Raw genomic sequence first — 17,615 nt, 5'->3', positions numbered from 1 at the left:
AAAGATAACCTAAATTCTTTGGAAGAGTGCACTGCAACTACTGAAATATCTTCTTCAAACAAACTACATAAACTCTAGAATATACTACTTTCATGAAAGGGTTGTTGAAGTCATGAATTACGTGTTCAGCTGAAGATTTCTATCATGAACCTGCACTTGAAAGAGAGCAATTTTAGTGCTTCCTGGTTATTAACTAAAACAAGATCATGGTTAAACCAGCCTATTCTGGCGTTCTCTAATAGAAGCTAGTGTTGTTGAAAAAGGGAGACTTTATAAAGCGAATGTTAGTTCATCGTTTTGTGTAAATTATCTTTTGCAGAAAACTAAATATCACCAGGAAAAAACAATTACTTACATTACGTTTTGTTGAGATTCAGTAAGAATGCCGCCGTGTTAGGCGGTCACCCCACGTTTCGGATCATTGTTGACAGATTCATATTTTGTAAACATGCACTGCAGCTGACTTTAATTGTTAGGTCTGGTTATTTCTGAACATAATATACTATATTTGTGTTAAAATTGGTTAGTCCTGAAATTTAGTACAAAGTTGGAAAATTTCCTCAACATGGTTTTATCACTATTTTTCTAATGGAAATTGAACTAGTTTTGTACATGAGATATGGCAACATTGGTGACGTTAGCAGTCTACGACTTCCTGTTTATGGTGAATGGTTTGTGAATTGTAATTACTTTGTGATGCACATAAGGTTTAAAGGATCCATCCCAAGGAACTCGGTTTCATTTGGAAACAGGTAGGTCGCTTTATATTGTTTTAAACAGTAAGGCATTGTGGTTTCGCAGAAGCTTCAGTACCTAGTATTACTAGCTATATAGCTACCTACCTACAGCCCATGAGTTGGGCTACTTAAAATTTTTCAGGTTCAGATGTAGCCTATATTCCAGCATTTACGATTAGTACTTGAAGGCTAGCCTAGCTAATCACAGACAAGCAAAATTGATGAGTTAGGTAATACTAATATAGGCTACTCTGTTTTTTCCATCGGTCCATCCGCCTGTGGTGGTCGCGCATGGTAACACTGCGTCCTGGGCTTTTTTAAAATATAGTAGTAGGAGTTATGCTACTATGTGTAAGTTTTAGGTAAATATAAGGATATCTTGGTGTACATTTGCAACTGAAAAGTTTTTTAATAATTTACTCTATGAGAATTACACCATTAATATTCGAAATAGGATGTTATTTAAAGCCCGGGACACAGTGTTACCATGCGCAAACACCACAGGCAGATGGACAGATGGAAAAAAACAGAGAATAGGTAATGCTGTGTCGCCTCCCGCCGGGCCCTTGAGAGACCCAACGTGTCATGATGTTCGTGTTCGCTCTGCTCTTGACTTGACTGAACACTAGGCAGCCCAGATGACAACTAATATATTCGTAGATTATTTATGTAACTCATAAGTAGTCTTTAATTTCAGTTGAATGTTTCTGGTTTACAGTTTGTTGCTAAAAGTAGTTTAAGGGGAAACAACTGACTGGACTAGCTGATCCAGTTTTGACCGGGTGTGGATCCACCCTCTGAAAAAGTACTTTAACATGTCTTGACACCGGAGATAGGCACCAGTCACGAGTCATCGGTGGGGAGAGCAACAGCTCGAGACCTCTTCTACCCTTTCGAAGTAGGGGGAAACGCTGCAGTGGATCCATCCTCATTGGGTGGACTAGCATTATTCACTTGATATTTAATTGGTGAAGCAAGAATATATTTACATCTTTAAGCATACCTACCATTCTAAACACTGCAGTTTTGTCAACATATTGCGATATATGAAAGTGCCATATGAACTAAAATAAGCATGTGAGGTCTTCGTAAAATGTGTGTTCAAGGAAGTTTTTAAATCCAATATAGCGTCGACCGACTGAGGTGCCATTCGTAACCGGCATTGATGCCACGTACGTCTTTTCCAGCCTTCCCAGCACTCATTTGAATAATATTAGCGTGTATATGTAACGTTTATTGATCTTTCTCAAGATTGCAGTTGTAATCAGTACAATAAAACATTTTTGTTGTCTATATTAGTGAAAGTATGAACATTTTTATTCCCAGGGTCCTGGTTTGAACTGAAATTCATTTTTACCTTGTAATCAGTGGTTTTATCCTTACTGCCATCACAACTGAAATTCCAAAGTGCTTATTTGATTGTAATTATACACATTTTGGTCTTAACAATTCACTCCAAATTGCACTTGAACTAATGTTGCTGTTCCTGGTTCTAACGTTCACTCCACAAACACGACTACAATGTTTATAATGTGCAAAGCTTTATTCCCTAAATTGTTTACCTTACTCATTATTTAGTTTAACTTCACTTTGGTACTTCAAAATGTTTATTTTAATTAATTTCTATTATCCCTTTTTTGCAATCAAATTAACCCCCAAAAATTACAGATATTTCTAAAGTAGATACGAGAAGACGATGGCAAAATGTCATCGTTGCCAATTTTGTGGAGCTTACATATGTATGCTGATGCATTTACAAACTCTTTCCTTGAATTCTAGTTTTCATAGTAGGGGGAAACACTGCAGTGGATCCGTCGTCATCGGGTAACCAAATGTTGAAGCAATGTGGTATTGTGCATGTGAATTCTACTCCGTATATGCCAAGTGCGAATGGTTTGGCTGAAAGGACTGTTAGGATGATGACTGAGATTTTGCGAATGATGAGTAAGGGCGACAAGGATTGGGATATGTATTTAGGATGTGCATTGTGGGTATATAACGCCACACTGCAGATGAGTATATAGGTATGTCTCCTTGTAAATATGTGTTGAATTTTGACAGGATTGTCAGGCTGCAGTTGGGTCTGTAAGAAGGTGTTCGGGATTTGTGGAAGAAAGCGAGTGAAAGGTTTGAGAGTTTTAGGATTGGGGATAAATTTGTTGAAAGAGGTGGTCGAGATAGGAAGAATGAATGGGAATAAAGTAAGGGAGAAATTTGAAGGGCCGTTTGAGATTTTGGAAGTGGGACCAAGTGTATTGACTTATGTTTTGGGGAAATTGCAAGTAGGTGGGGGAATGGATGAGGTTAGGGCACACCATAACCAACTCCATAAGTGGAGGGAAGTACCACAGTATGTTTGGGAGAATGCGATGAGTGAATGGTTGAGGGTGAATAAGTATGAGCCGACTGTCAGTGAACAAATGGGTCTGGGAGTGCCTCAGTGGCGTGGTTGGTATGGTGTTGGCATCTCTCCTCGGTGGTTGCGGGTTCGATTCTCGGCCATTCCATTGAGGAGTGAGAGATGTTTATTTCTGGTGAAAGAAGTTCACTCTCGACGTGGTTCGGAAGTCACTTAAAGCCGTTGGTCCTGTTGCTGAATAACCACTGGTTCCATGCAACATAAAAGCACCATACAAACAAAAACAAAAACTAACAAACAAATGGGTCTGGGAGATCGACAGTTGGTGTTGGTTGAGTATGGAAGAAAACAGAAGAGTGCGGAGAGAGGAATTGGAAGGGAAAAGTGTGAACGGCATGGTAAGGGGGTTGGTGGTAGTGTGCAAACGATTGAAATAAGCGTGTGCTATGGATGACTTTGAGGGAATTAATTATACTTGTGGTGTATGTGGGTTTGAGTTAGCAGGGATAAATGAGACTTTAGTGAGAAGGAAACTGAGTTGTAAGGAGGTGGTTAATAGGATGGATAAGTCTCTGCAGGAGATTAACAGAAGTATGGATGAACTGAGTGGTTTGGCAGCCGAAATAGGGTAGATGATGGAACCAGAATTAGAAGATAACAGTGAAGTAGTGAATGGGATTTGGGAGGATGGTAGTGAGGGAGATAATGGGAGTTTGAATGAAAGTGGTTTGGAAGAAGTGAATGGCGATGTAACTGAAAGAATGTATGAGGGTCCTCAAACAAGATCCAGGGGGCCTACATTTGTGCATCCTTGGGTGTTGCGAAAGGTGATTTAGTGTGGTGGTTTGCGAGTGCAAGGAGACGTGTCCAAAAATGTAATTGGGGAGGTAATTTGGAGGAGTAATGATGGTAGTTTATATTTGACATCATCTCCAAGGGTTGTGAGAGAGAGAGAGAGAGAGAGAGAGAGAGAGATTGGTGAAAGAATAAATGGGAGTGGTTGAATGGTGGTCGTAAGCGTGTGTCTGTTGTGGCGCTCTGTTGTGTATATCGGTGGCAGAAGTGTGTTACGGGAGTCGTAAGAAGTAAGGCGTTTGTTGAAGTCGTAGAGTTGGTTTGGGCAGCAGTTATCCGTTGGTGGTTGGTTGATGTTGTGTTATTTGATTGATTTTGGTGTTGTAAAGTTTTTCATGTGTCTGTCTGGTTGTGGTGAAGTTGAAGAGTTTGGTCGTGCATTTCGGTGTCTGTGATTGGTGGTTGGGGCAGTGTTGGTGTTGGTGGGTTGTTGTGCAGGGTTGAGTTGTGTGGTTGTCATGTTATTTCGAGCTGTTGGTGTTCGTTTGCTCAGTGATTTGTCGGCTTAAGTTGTTTTGGGGTTGTGGTTTTCAGTTGGTTGGTTTGTGTTGTGATTATCGGCGGTGGTTGTGTCTCAGCTAGCCTATATCCAGTGGACAGCATAGCCTAGCCCTGAGTAGTTGGAGCCTTAGGTGAGTAAGTGTTTGTGTTTTGTGTGTCCGGTATATCATTAAACCAATTGTCCTGCAGGTAAAAAGTAACATAAAGGGGAAAGTGTGAGTGTGGGAAATTTTGTCAGCTTGTACGATTTATGTAACTGTGGGGAGTTGGCTTGCTTTTTTCACTTAGCTTTGATTCTGCCACAAGGTGCTGTTCGTAACCGGCATCGATGCCACATACGCCCTTCCCAGCGCTCATTTGAACAATATTAGCGTATATATGTAACTTTTATTGATCTTTCTCAAGATTGCAGTTGTAATCAGCACAATAGAACATTTTCATACAATGAACTTACCTGTCAGATATATACTTAGCTAAGACTCCGTCGTCCCCGACAGAAATTCAAATTTCGCGCCACTCGCTACCGGTAGGTCAGGTGATCTACCTGCCTGCCTGGCGGCTAGGACTAGGACCATTTCCCGTTTTCTATCATATTTTCTCTGTCGCCGGTGGTATCAACATTGTTGTTACTACCTCCTGACTGGGCGGAATTCGCTTTTCAAGACTTTTTTTGATCATCTATATTGGATTTCTTGGTGACGTACTGGATCGTTGTTTTGGCATTCGCTACTGTGGACTGGATTTGGACTTGCTTTTGATTTTTCTGATAGAATGTCTGATTCAAGTGTTAGTGTGAGAGTGTGTGAATGTAAGCTGCAAGGTGAGGATACCGAAGGCTTCGGTTGATCCTCACTGTATGTCGTAAGTGTAGGGGTTTGACTGTTCTTTAGCTAACACCTGTATTGAGCGTGAAAAGTTGAGTGCTAATGAATGGAAGACTCTAACTTCTTACTTGAAGAAGTTAAGAGGGATAGAATTAGACGGGCTGCACAAAAGAGTGTGAGTACAAGGCCTATTGAGCCTTTTTCTGAGTCTAACTCTCCTATTATTAATGAATTTGATTCTCCCTATGTATCTGAACCCTCACAGGCTTTGCATTCGGATTCGGCTTCTGAAATCGCCAATCTGAAGGCTACTCTTGTAAAATGAAGACAAAGATGGTGGCCATTGCAAGGTAAGGGAAGTGATAGTGATTACTTAGTGAAGTGAGTGTTCCCAGTGTTGTGGAGGGGGCGTCTGACCGTCCCTGCGATGCTCCAGGCCTAGACTCTTCCAAACTCACATACCCAGAGGAGAAGGAAGTCGAAAGTCGTACGGAGGTTGTGGGGAATCCCCAACGGTCAGGCGTCCCTTCAGCAGGTTCTGTTTCGCTACAGTCTGCTCAGGACCGCTTTAATAAGAAGCGTCCTACAAGATTGTTTCTCGTCGTCCGGTTCTCTTCACCTAAACGAGGGTGGAAGGACTCGGATCTTTCTAGGCCACTGAAAAGGCACTGGAAAGAACGCGCGTTTGACTCGAGCCCGGAGCGCTTCTCGGAGGAAGCCCCCTCTTCTATCAAGAAGGCTAAGCTGGTCTTGACGCCTCCTCGTACGGTATTTGAGGATCGCACTCCTTCGAGTTCTCCTGCTTCTTCTATTGAAGAGGACGCTGGTGTGGCTTCCAAGAGGATTTTGCTAGCAGTACAAGAGCAGTTAGCCTCTTTGGTTGGAGTTCTTTCGAGGGATCCCCCTCGCAAGAAGGACGCTAGACTTCCTATTAAGAAAGTCTCGTCTTCTTTCGCCTGCCAGACGTGAAACGTCCTCCAGGCATGAAGAGCCTTACAAGCGTGGGACGTCTTCCAGGCGCAAAAATTCATTCAAGCGTCAGGAGCTATCCGAGCGAGTTGCTCTAGATAAGGATACGCTCAGGCGCGAGGCGCCAGCCAGGCGCGAGGATTCAGCCAAGCGCAAGACGCCAGCCAGACACGAGGAGTCAGCTTTGCGTGAGGCGCCAGACAAGCGCGAGGCGTCAGCCAGGCGCGAGATGCCAGCCAAGCAACAAGCTCCAGCCAAGCGAGAAGCGCCAGCCAAGCGCGAGGCGCCAGCCAAGCGCGAAGAGCTTTCCAGGCGTGAGAAGTCAAGCAGACGCGAGAACTACTTGTAGACTGGAGAGAGAATCTGTTTACTCTATGAGTCCCTCTCCTAGTAGGAGTTTGTCACCAGTAGAGAGAGAACTTGGTGAGATCCTCTCGTTTTTCAGGCCGATTCTCCGCACGGTGTGGAAGGAGATTCGGAAGACGAAGTTAACGTAGAGAAGGATTCTCTAACTATAGAGTTCTGACGGACCTTCTTTTGCAGGAGTATGGAGTTCGTTGACTCCTGCGGCTCCTCACTCGCCCTCGATCACTGTTTTCGAGTGCGATCGTACCGAAGTCTTCGGTCGGTGTTGAAGATGAGACCTACGATCTCGATGAAGAGAGCGCTACAGTCTCTGGACAAATGGATGTTGTCGAAGAAGGATCTGGGCAGAAAACCATTCTGTATGCCTCCAGCCATACTTTCTGGTAAAATAAAGAGGTTTCTGGTACCGAACTGGGGAGAACATGGGCCTTTCTCTCCCAGCGGCAGCTGAAGCGGACTTTTTCAACCTTGGTTGATTCATCGCGGAGACACGCTTGAATGGAGCTCGTGTTTTGGGATTTTGGGCGATTTCTGAGACTGATCATCTCCTCAAGGGCCTCTTCCATATTTTGGAAGTGTTTAATTTCCTAGACTGGTCCCTTGGGGTGATGTCTAAGAAGGCTCATGACTCGGAAGGTCTAGACCCCGAAGTCATTCTGAGTATTCTTTCTTGTATTGATAAGGCAGTACAAGACGGATCGGGAGAAATCTCCTCTCTTTTTGGAGCGGTACTCCTTAAGAGAGAAGTATTTTTTAGTGCCTTCTTAACCAAGGCGGTTTCTCCCTCACAGAGAGCAGCCCTGGTTTTCGCTCCCATGTCAGACTTCTTGTTTCCTTCTCAGTTAGTGAAGGACATTTCTCGCTCACTGACTGAGAAGGCGACACAGGATCTTCTCCTGCAAACTGCAAGGAAGAAGAGACCCCTAGTTGCGGTTGACGAGAAAGGACGACTTCTACGGTTCAGCCCTTTCGAGGAGGCCCTCCCTCCAGAGCTCCCTCTAAGAGAAGAGGTCCTGAGAGGAGAGGTAAAGCTTCTTCCCGTCCCTTTAAGAAAGGAAGTGAGACAGACAACCTCCAAACACCAGTGGGTGCCAGGCTTTCTCGAATTTGCAGACGCCTGGACATTCATAAACTCGGACGCCTCTTCGATGTCCATAAATCAGGAAGGGATATCTTATCCCCTTCCAGGACAGTCCTCCCCTAACGACTATTCCGCGGGAACTGTCAGCCAGATACAGGGACCCTGTACTGAGGGATACTCTTCGTCTGATGGTGAATCAAATGTGGGACAAACGAGCTATAGAATTAGTTCTGGAGCAAAACTCTCCGGGGTTTTACAATCGGCTTTTTTCTGGTTGCGAAAGCCTCGGAGGGGGCTGGAGACCAGTACTAGATGTCAGCGCTCTGAACAAGTTCGTTCTAAAGGAGAAGTTCTCTATGGAGACTCGGCCTCAGTCCTTGCGGCTTTATGTCAAGGAGATTGGATGGTGTCGCTGGATCTCCAGGACGCTTATTTTCATGTCCCCGATCACCCTTCGTCGAAGAAGTACCTCCGTTTCATGACGGGGGGAAGGATCTTCAGTTCAGGGCCTTGTGTTTCGGCCTGTCCACAGCTCCTCAGGTCTTCACAAACCTGATGAAGAATGTGGCGAGGTTCTTCACCTCAAAGGCGTCAACATCTCTCTATATCTGGACGATTGGCTCATCAAGGGCCAGAAACAGAGAGACAGTGTTTGGAGGACCTTTCTTTGACCCTAGACCTTTTAAAGGCGTTGGGACTACTCGTGAACCTCGAGAAGTCACAACTGATTCCCAGACAGAACTTGGTCTATCTGGGGATTCAGATGGATTCTCGGGGTTTTCGAGTATTTCCTTCGCAAGAGAGAATCGTGAGAGGCTTGGAGAAAGTCTCTCTCTTCTTAGGGAAAGAACGGACTTCGGCGAGGGAATGGTTAAGCCTTCTAGGCACCCTTTCCTCGCTCGAAACAGTTCTTTCCTCTAGGAAGACTGCAATCTTCGTCCTCTTCAAGTTTTTTCCTAAGGAGATCATGGAATTGGAAGACGGGACTTCTCTCCGACAGTTTTCTCCTTCCAATGGAGATGAAACCGCACCTGCAATGGTGGTTGTCCCCTCTAAAAGAGAACAAGGGAAATTCTCTGGAAGTTCCGAACCCAAGCCGAGTGTTGTATTCAGACGCATCGGAGAAGGGTTGGGGAGCAACACTAGGACCGAGAGAAGTGTCAGGCACCTGGAAGCATGCTTTCGGCAGTCTTCAGAAACAGAGGCCTAGAGATTGCTGATAATAAAGATCTGCACGACTTGATTAGATCGTTTGAAACGACAAAATCTAATAACTAACTCCTCCCAGCTGGAACCTGGATGTATTCTTCAAGTTCCTTTCGTCTGACAGATTCGAGCCTCCTCATTTAGCTTCGTTTAGGGATGTAACGAGGAAATGCTTGTTTCTCCTATCTTTGGCGACAGCCAAAAGAGTTGGTGAACTTCACGCCCTTGAAGATGAAGTCGGCTTTAACAGAGACTCGGCCTTCTGCTCGTTTAGAACACTTTTTCTAGCGAAAAATGAAAACCCTCGAATCCCTGGCCCAAGAGATTCGAGATTAAAGGCTTATCGAGTCTAGTAGGTTAGAAGAAACCAGAAAAGGTCTCTTTGCCCTGTAAGAGCCTTGAAGTTTCTACTTACAAAGGAAGAAACAATGGGAGGCTCTAGACAAAGTCTTTGGTGTTCGATTAAGGACCCCACAAGAATCATGTCTAAGAACGCATTAGCTTTCTTCATAAGGAGCGTCATTACAGATGCTCACAAGTTCTGTCCTGACGACTCTTTTCCGCTTTTAAGAGTAAAAGCTCATGAAGTTAGAGCAGTGGCGACGTCTCTCTCTTTTCAGAAGAATATGTCGCTAAAGAAAATCATTGATACGATATATTGGAGGTGCAATTCGGTATTTGCATCTCACTATCTTAAAGACGTTCGCGTGACCTACGAGAGATGTTTTTCTCTGGGGCCTTTCGTATCCGCGGATACGATACTGGGTACGGGAGCAAACACCAATCCTTAACTTTGTACATACCTTCTACTAGATATGTTTCTAGATTTCTGCTGACAAAGAGGGCTCGGTGCTGCACTGGCGGCCAGTCACTGTTGTTCAGTAAGGAACTCTTTTGTATACTTTTAGAGGAGTATTAAAATGTTTTTTGAGAATTTTTGTATGAATGCGTTTTATTTGTTTTCGAGTATGGGTTGTTTGTAATGAGTTCGGGGATAACTCAGAACAATTCTTTTATATACTAACATGGTGGTTAGGATCAGGTGGTCGGGATTGGTTGTGCTCCTTCATAAGGTGTGTTGTCATAGAAGTGGTCCAGTACCCATTGACAAAGTCCTTTCAGGCTCTGCCGAGTAAGTGGTTCATATACCCATCGACAGACCCACAAGAACTCTAGCCATAGATCACATATCTCGCTAAAGTCTGAGGTGATGCAGACTACCGGCTACAGCCACGAAGTCTACCACCTATCAGGTAGGAACCAAGGTTTTTCTTTTATACCTACAACATATGTTGTTTACCTGTCTATTCCATATTAGCTGTCTCTTACCCTCCACCAAAGGGTGCCAATCAGCTAAGTATATATTCTGACAGGTAAGTTCATTGTATGAAAATGATATTGTTATAATACAATAAAGTTTCATACATACTTACCTGCAGATATATACGATAATGGCCCACCCAGCCTCCCCGCAGGAGACAGGTGGAAGAGAGAAAATATGATAGAAAACGGGAATGGTTCCTAGTCCTGCCGCCCAGGGCAGGCAGGTAGATCACCTGACCTACCGGTAGCGAGTGGCGCGAAATTTGAATTTCTGTCGGGGACGACGGAGTCTTAGCTAAGTATATATCTGCCAGGTAAGTATGTATGAAACTTATTTTGTATTATAAACAATATCATTTTTTTTCTTTTATACCTACAACATATGTTGTTTACCTGTCTATTCATATTAGCTGTCTCTTACCCTCCACCAAAGGGTGCCAATCAGCTAAGTATATATCTGACCAGGTAAGTTCATTGTATGAAAAATGATATGGTTATAATACAATAAAGTTTAATACATACTTACCTGGCAGATATACGATTAATGGCCCACCCAGCCTCCCGCAGGAGACAGTTTGGAAGAGAGAAAATATGATAGAAAACGGGAATGGTTCCATAGTCCCTGCCGCCCAGGGCAAGGCAGGTAGATCACCTGACCTACCAGTAGCGAGTGGCGCGAAATTTGAATTTCTGTCTGGGGACGACGGAGTCTTAGCTAAGTATATATCTGCCAGGTAAGTATGTATGAAACTTTATTGTATTATAACAATATCATTTTGTGTCTATATTAGTAAAAGTATGAAACTTTTTATTCTCGGGGTCATGGTTTGAACTGAAATCATTCCTTTTTACCTTGTAATCAGTGGTTATCCTTACTGCCATCAAAACTGAAACTCCAAGTGCTTATTTGATTGTAATTATACACATTTTATGCATGACACTTACCTGGCAGGTATATATATAGCTTATCCTCTTGTCGCACTGGCAGAATTTCAAACTCGCGGCAACCGCTAGTACACTGGTAGTTCAGGTGATGGCCACCCCGTTCCCGTGGCGCTGGTGCTCGGAACCATTCCCATTTTGTTCCTCAGATTTTCTCTGCCAGCCGAACTGGCAACATCGTTGTTGGTTCTCTGATAGAATTTCCTGCTCGTTGACTGACTTTTTGGATATTGGTATCATATTCACGAAGTTAGCTGGCAATCGCAATGATCTTGCATTAGTATGTCTGATTCATGGAGTATGTTTAGAGTTTGTGTGAAAGAAGGGTGTAAAGTGAGACTGCGAAATTCATCGGTAAGATCCCCATAAAACTGTATGTAAGAAGTGTTGAGAGTTTGTATGCACTTTAGTGTCTGAATGAGAAAGAGTGGAAGGGCTCTTGTTAAGTATGTAGAGAAGCTAGAAAAAGATCGGGTGAGAAGATCAGTTTCTAGAAGTGAGAGATCTGGTTCTTTGAGTAAAACCTCGTGAATGAATCTTTGCCCGTGTCTTCTCCAGCTCATTCACATGTAGATGTAGCACCTTCCCCTCAGGTTTCTCCTGCGCAGGTTGGTGTATTTGAGGATACTACTGATCCGCAAATTGTGAAAGTGTTCGCTGCCTTGCGTCCATGGAGATCAGATTAAACGGTTAACGGACAAAGTGGAAGTGTTTAATGACAGTGTTGTGGAGGGGCGCCTGATCGTCCCTCTCGTGCTCCTAGACCTAGACCTCTGTCAAGCTCCAGACCCAAGGGAGAAGGCATGTCGACAGTCGAAGGGAGGCGAGAGGGGTTTACTCTCGATCAGTCGTCCCTTCAGGCAGTCCTGTTGTTGCGTCCCAGGCTGCAGCAGTAACGCCATAGGAAAGGCGATACTGGGAAGTGCATTTATTCGTCGGATAGTTCGGCTTCAGGAAGGAGTAGGCGTTTTGTGGAAGTATCGCGTCCTCTCAAGAGATCATAGATGCCGACCTCGTCACAGGATGAAGGGTTTTTGAACAAGAGGGTTGGAGTAGCCCTGAGATTTTTTCATCGGATGATGAAGAAGCAATCCCTATCAAGAGGAAGAGGATTTCTCGTCCTTTAGATGTGACTACCGTGCGGTGAGCGGTGTTTCCCCATATTAGAGAAACTCCGCTGCGTAGACGTCAGGATCGCTCGCCTCTCCGTTTTAGCCCAGTGCGTCCTCGATCTCCTCCGCCTCAGTAGTCTCGTAAGGAAGCGGAGACTAAGGAAGTTCTGCGGGACATGCAGGAGAAATTGGCAGTGATTGTTAAATCATGGGAAAAAGCCCGAACAACCTTCGCGCTAGACGTAAGGACTCGTCTCTCCCAGTTAAGTCCTCCAAGAGGACGCAGGACGTACAGTTGCCTCCTTGTTCTCAGGCGGGATCTTCTTTTCGTAACCCAGGACGCAGTGTTGTCCTATAGGAAGGATGAATCTCCGACACTGCAGACGCAGGACGCAAGAGGAAGAGGATGGACGCATGGTGGACGCAAACGTTACAGAGGATGCAGGACGGCAGGCGGCAGCATGTGGAAACATCTTCCCGACAAGGAAGAGAAGGGTTTGTACACGGAGGCAGTTCGCATTTCGCTCTCAGGCAAACTGTGGAAAGGATCCCGCTATGGAGGGTCATCAGGATCTGGATTCAGGATATTTATTCTCAGGAGGAAGGACTTTGCTGAGTTTCGAAGAGGACAAGAATGTGGAAGCTCACTTCCTCGGACTACAAGAAGCTAACCGAGTGCCTCAGTTCATTGTTTGAAGGAGATGTTCAACCTTCAGCCCCGCTATCTCTCTATCTCAATTTTTCAAAGACGAAAGCACCCAAGAAATCTTTCTTTTGAAAATGACCTTGTCGATTTTCAGCGAAGAAAGCCTTCAACGATATTAATCGAGTGGCGTGAAGGGAGAAGAGAGAGTCGGGGAAGACTGCTTTTGCTCATTCCCTCCGCCCAAATTCGGATTCGACGTCTGGTGTTTGGGTACGCTACGGGGGAAAGTCTTGGCCTGGGGTTCCTGCCTCCCCCAGGGAGACTTTCTAATATAGTGACAGCTCCTGTAGACAGGCCTACACGCAGCCAAAGTTGTGGTGGATTCTTCAGAGGTTCGACCATTGCTAAAGGGTTATTTATCGGACTTTGAAGTTTTTAATTTCTTGATTGGTCGTTGGGTGCATTGGCTCGGACTACAGATATGGGAGATTCTTCAGGACTCGGATTTTACCTAGAAGCATCATGTCCTGCATGATAAAGCCTGCGAGTGGAGTAATGAACTTGCTTCACTGTTACAGCAGGTGTTTTTAAGAAAAGGTAATCTTTTGTGCCGTCGCTGCGAAAGGGAGTCTCGAACGCGCAAAAGCGGAAGTTGATGTTCTCCCACTTTCAGGAACAGCTTTTTCCACAGGACATCATTCAAGGATATCGGCACTCCCTTACTCAGAAGGCTACACAGGACTGCTGCCGTCTTCAGTAAGGAAGTTATTTACCCTCTTGTAGTGAAGAAAGACACCGAACGGAAACAAGGACAGCACAGCAGCCCTTTCGGTGTAGGACTTTTCCGACCAGCCTTAGAGGGAAAAGAGTTCCGTCCAAAAGAGGTTCGAAAACCTCAACCAACAATGAGTTAGAAGTACCTCCAGACGTGTGTTGGGGCCAGGACTTTTAGGGACTTCTGGGAAAGTCTGGCAAAACAGAGGAGTGGATCCTTGAGTCTGTAAGTGTAGCGAAGGAAAGCTACAAGATCCCCTTCCTAAGAAAACACCTCTCGATACAGCTCGAGAGCCCATAGGGGCTCATTACATCGATTTAGAGAAGAGAGAGCTCTTTGGCATCAAGTTTGTCAGTATGTTAGAGAAGGAGCCATAGAACCTGTTCGGATCACGAACACACAGGTTTTTACAACCGTATTTTTCTTGGTACCGAAGTCATCAGGACGGTGGAGGGCCAGTACTGACGTAAGTCAGCTAAACTTGTTCGTAGAAAAGACCAAGTTTACGATGGGAGACGAACGTTCAGTACTGGCAGCGGTACGGACCAGGGGACTGGATGTAACGCCGGACCTTAGATGCGTATTCCAATATTCCGATTCAATCCAAGGTCCAGGAAAATTATTTGAGATTCGTGATCCAGGACAAATATCTCAATCAGAGCCCTTTGCTGGCTTTGCACGGCCCCTCAAATCTTTACACGGATGATGGCGAACGTGGCCGAAGTGGCTTCATTGTTCGGGGAGTCAGAGTCTCTCTATACTTGGGAACGATGGCTCATAGAGCACAACCAAAGCAGCAATGTCTGGAGGACACGGACCTCACATGGGATTTAACAAAGCAGCTGGGTGTGATGGTGAACCTGAAAAAAGTCACATCTGATTCCCCACACAGGAGCTAGTTTATTGGGGATTCTATATACTCAGTGCCTTTTCCGGGCTTTTACGTCACCCGAAAGGCAGACCATTGTGCCTTCGGGAAAGTGCAAGAATTCCTATGAAAGACCAATGCCGGCTGAGAGGAGAGTGGATTTGTTCTGAAGGGGGCCCTGCTGGGGAAACACACTTCGTTAGAGCGGTCATTTCCCTAGGAGACTTCACTGAGGCCCTTCGTTCTTTCTGAACGAAGTCAGTCCAAGAAGATCGCAACAGATTCTTCCTTTGTTCCAATTCCTTGAAGATAAAGGAGGAATAAAGTGGTTGGCTAGCCCCGGGAAGGTTAGTAGAGGGTACGTCACTACAGCCAGAGGAACCCAGGACCTGATATATTTCCCGAGCGTCAGACGCAGGCTGGGGAGCGACGCTGGGCCCTCGAGGAGAGTCAGGCCGTGGAACAAAGAAGAGAAAGCTTGGCACATAAACAGGAGGAATGATGGCGATCTTCTGGGCTCTGAAGCGTTCAGGACTGTGGATCAGCTCAAAGTGCTGCAGATTCAACGGGACAATACCAACGCTCTGGCATACATAAGCAAACCAAGGAGGGACCCACTCGTTTACTCTGGCAACTTGAGCCGAAGGAGATTCTTCGTGGTCAGAGAGAGGAAAACGTCACCGTTGCTCACCAGTTCATCAAGGGAGAGAAGAACGTCAGAGCGGACCTGTGAGCAGGGAGGGACAAGTGCTTTGACGGAGTCGGATCTCCATCATCAAGTATGCCAGAGGCTTGTGGAAGCTTTGGGGCAGGCCAGTGGTGGAATCTTTCGCTACCGACAGCGATGAAGAGGTTACGAATACTGTTCTACAGTCCTGGACCCACTTGCACTGCAGTCGCAGTAGATGCCTGCCTATAGATTGGACGGGGCTAAGGCGCGTACGCATTTCCCTCCGTTCAAGATTTTAGGAAGGGTAATGAGAAATCAGAGAAAGTCAAGGAACAAGGCTGACTAATAGCTCCATACTTGGCCGGCCCAAACGTGGTTCACAGAAGGTAATGGAATGGACAGTGGATCTCCGAGAGTCTACCCACGAGAGGGAGATCTTCTCAACAACCCCACTTCGACAGGTTCCACAAGAACACCTCGCTCGGGTCTGACTGCGTTCAGACTAATCGAATAGACTTGTCAGAGCGAAGGGGGTTTCTAGAGAAGCAGCGAAGGCAGTGAGAGAGCACGAAGACCTTAACTATAAAGTGGACCACTCGAAGTGGGAGAACTCCTTAAAATGGTGTAAGAATCGGAAATTTTTACATCCAGTACCTCTGTGACCCAAATGCAGATTCCTTCTGTTATCTGAGAAGGGAGCGGGTTTGGCAAATCAAACCATAAAGGTTATAAAATGTATGTTGTCTGCAGTGTTTAGGCACAGAGGTTTAGATCTGTCAATGACGCAGATCTTAGAGATCTTCTAAGATTCGTTTAATACGAAGAAGATCGACATTGCAGAGCTCCTTCTTGGCATCTTGATGTCCTCAAATTCTTAGAAACAGATAGGTTGACTTATGGACAGGCTTCTTTGCGAGAGATAACGAAGACTATTTTCTTGGTAGCCTTAGCTACAGCTAAAAGGATTAGCGAGCTGCAAGCGATTAACAAACAAGTAGGATGGAAGCCAACAAAGAAGTTTGTCGTTTCAAGAGGAATCTTAGCCAAGAATGGAGAATCCTTCACAATCCGTGGCCAAGGTCATTTGAGATTTCAGGACTGGCTGATCTAGTTAGGGCAAGAACAGGAAATGGTTCTTTGCCCAGTAAGAGCTTTACGTTATTACGTAGATAAGAACAAGAAGCATTAGAGGGGCTTCAGGTCTCTCTCTGTTTCTGTCAAAAGATCTACTAGACCTAGTCTAAAAATGCTATGGCTTTTTTCGTAAGAGAAGTCATTAAGGAAGCACATTTGCTTTGCCAGGAAGAATGCTTCGGTTGCTTAGGTTTAAAGATAACCGAAGGTGAGAGCGGTAGCTACGTCCTTGGCATTCAGAAAAAATTTAGCCCTCAAGGACATTATAGATTCTACGTTTTGGAGGACAAATTCGATTACTTGCTCGCATACCTCAAGACGTTGAAGACAACTTTTGATAATTGTCAAACGTTAGGCCCGGACGTATCCTCATGGTACGTAGCTGGGCAAAGGATGTTTCCACCCCATAACCTACTAACATGATAGGCATATTATTTTAATTAGGTTATAGTGTTTGGTGTTTCTGAGAAGTTATTACCTGCCCTCAGTTTTTTGGTGTAGTATTTTGTATAGTGATTGTGTGGGGTTCAGTTGATTAACTTTTCCTAGCATGAATGCCTGTGGTAAAGAGGGCTAGGGTTCTCTGTCAGCAGATTGGTCATGTCAGGTGTCAGACCCTTGTTATTAGTTTTTCTCAACAAACCAGGTCACATCCTAGTTGAGAAGCTACTAAGGTTCGCAGGCTAAGCAGGCAGGACCTACGAAAGAGCTACCTTAGCAGGTAAGGAACCTAATTAGAATTTTGAAAAACATGAGTTAATTTGAATTATGACGACGTTGCTGTCTATGGAACCACTCCAAATGTGTCAATCAGCTAATTATATTACCTGCAGGTAAGTGTCATGCATAAAAGATATTGTTATGATACAATAAAGTTTTATGCATACTTACCTGGCCGTATATATAATTAAATGCCACCTCCTCCCCTCAGGAGTGACAGGTTCAGAGAAAATTGAGGAAAATGGGAAAGGTTCGAGCACCAGTTGCCACGGGAAACGCGGGTGGCCATCACCTGAACTACCAGTTGTACTAGCGGTTGCCGCGAGTTTTGAAATTCTGCCAGTGCGACAAGAGGATAAGCTATATATATACCTGCCAGGTAAGTATGCATAAAACTTTATTGTATCATAACAATATCATTTTTGGTCTTAATTCACTCCAAATTGCACTTGAACTATGTTGCTGTTCCTGGTTCCTAAGCGGTCAGTCCACAAACACAGGTTCGGCAGCAAACGATAAATGTTATG

General features: G+C 44.8%; 1 protein-coding gene across 1 annotated transcript in view; it reads left to right on the top strand.

Annotated features, from left to right (window-relative positions):
• Positions 1–573: 573 nt before the first annotated feature.
• LOC135219743 (uncharacterized) overlaps positions 574–17,615 on the top strand; it is a 371,373-nt gene continuing 354,331 nt past the window's right edge. Inside the window, exon 1 of the mRNA XM_064256773.1 lies at positions 574–752. Coding sequence (XP_064112843.1) covers positions 589–752 — 164 coding nt within the window. The 5' untranslated portion in view covers positions 574–588. The remainder of the gene's footprint in view (positions 753–17,615) is intronic.

This window comes from Macrobrachium nipponense, chromosome 1 (assembly GCF_015104395.2).
Source record: "Macrobrachium nipponense isolate FS-2020 chromosome 1, ASM1510439v2, whole genome shotgun sequence".
In the NCBI taxonomy this organism is placed as follows: domain Eukaryota; kingdom Metazoa; phylum Arthropoda; class Malacostraca; order Decapoda; family Palaemonidae; genus Macrobrachium; species Macrobrachium nipponense.
This window is presented reverse-complemented; position numbering and strand designations above follow the sequence as displayed.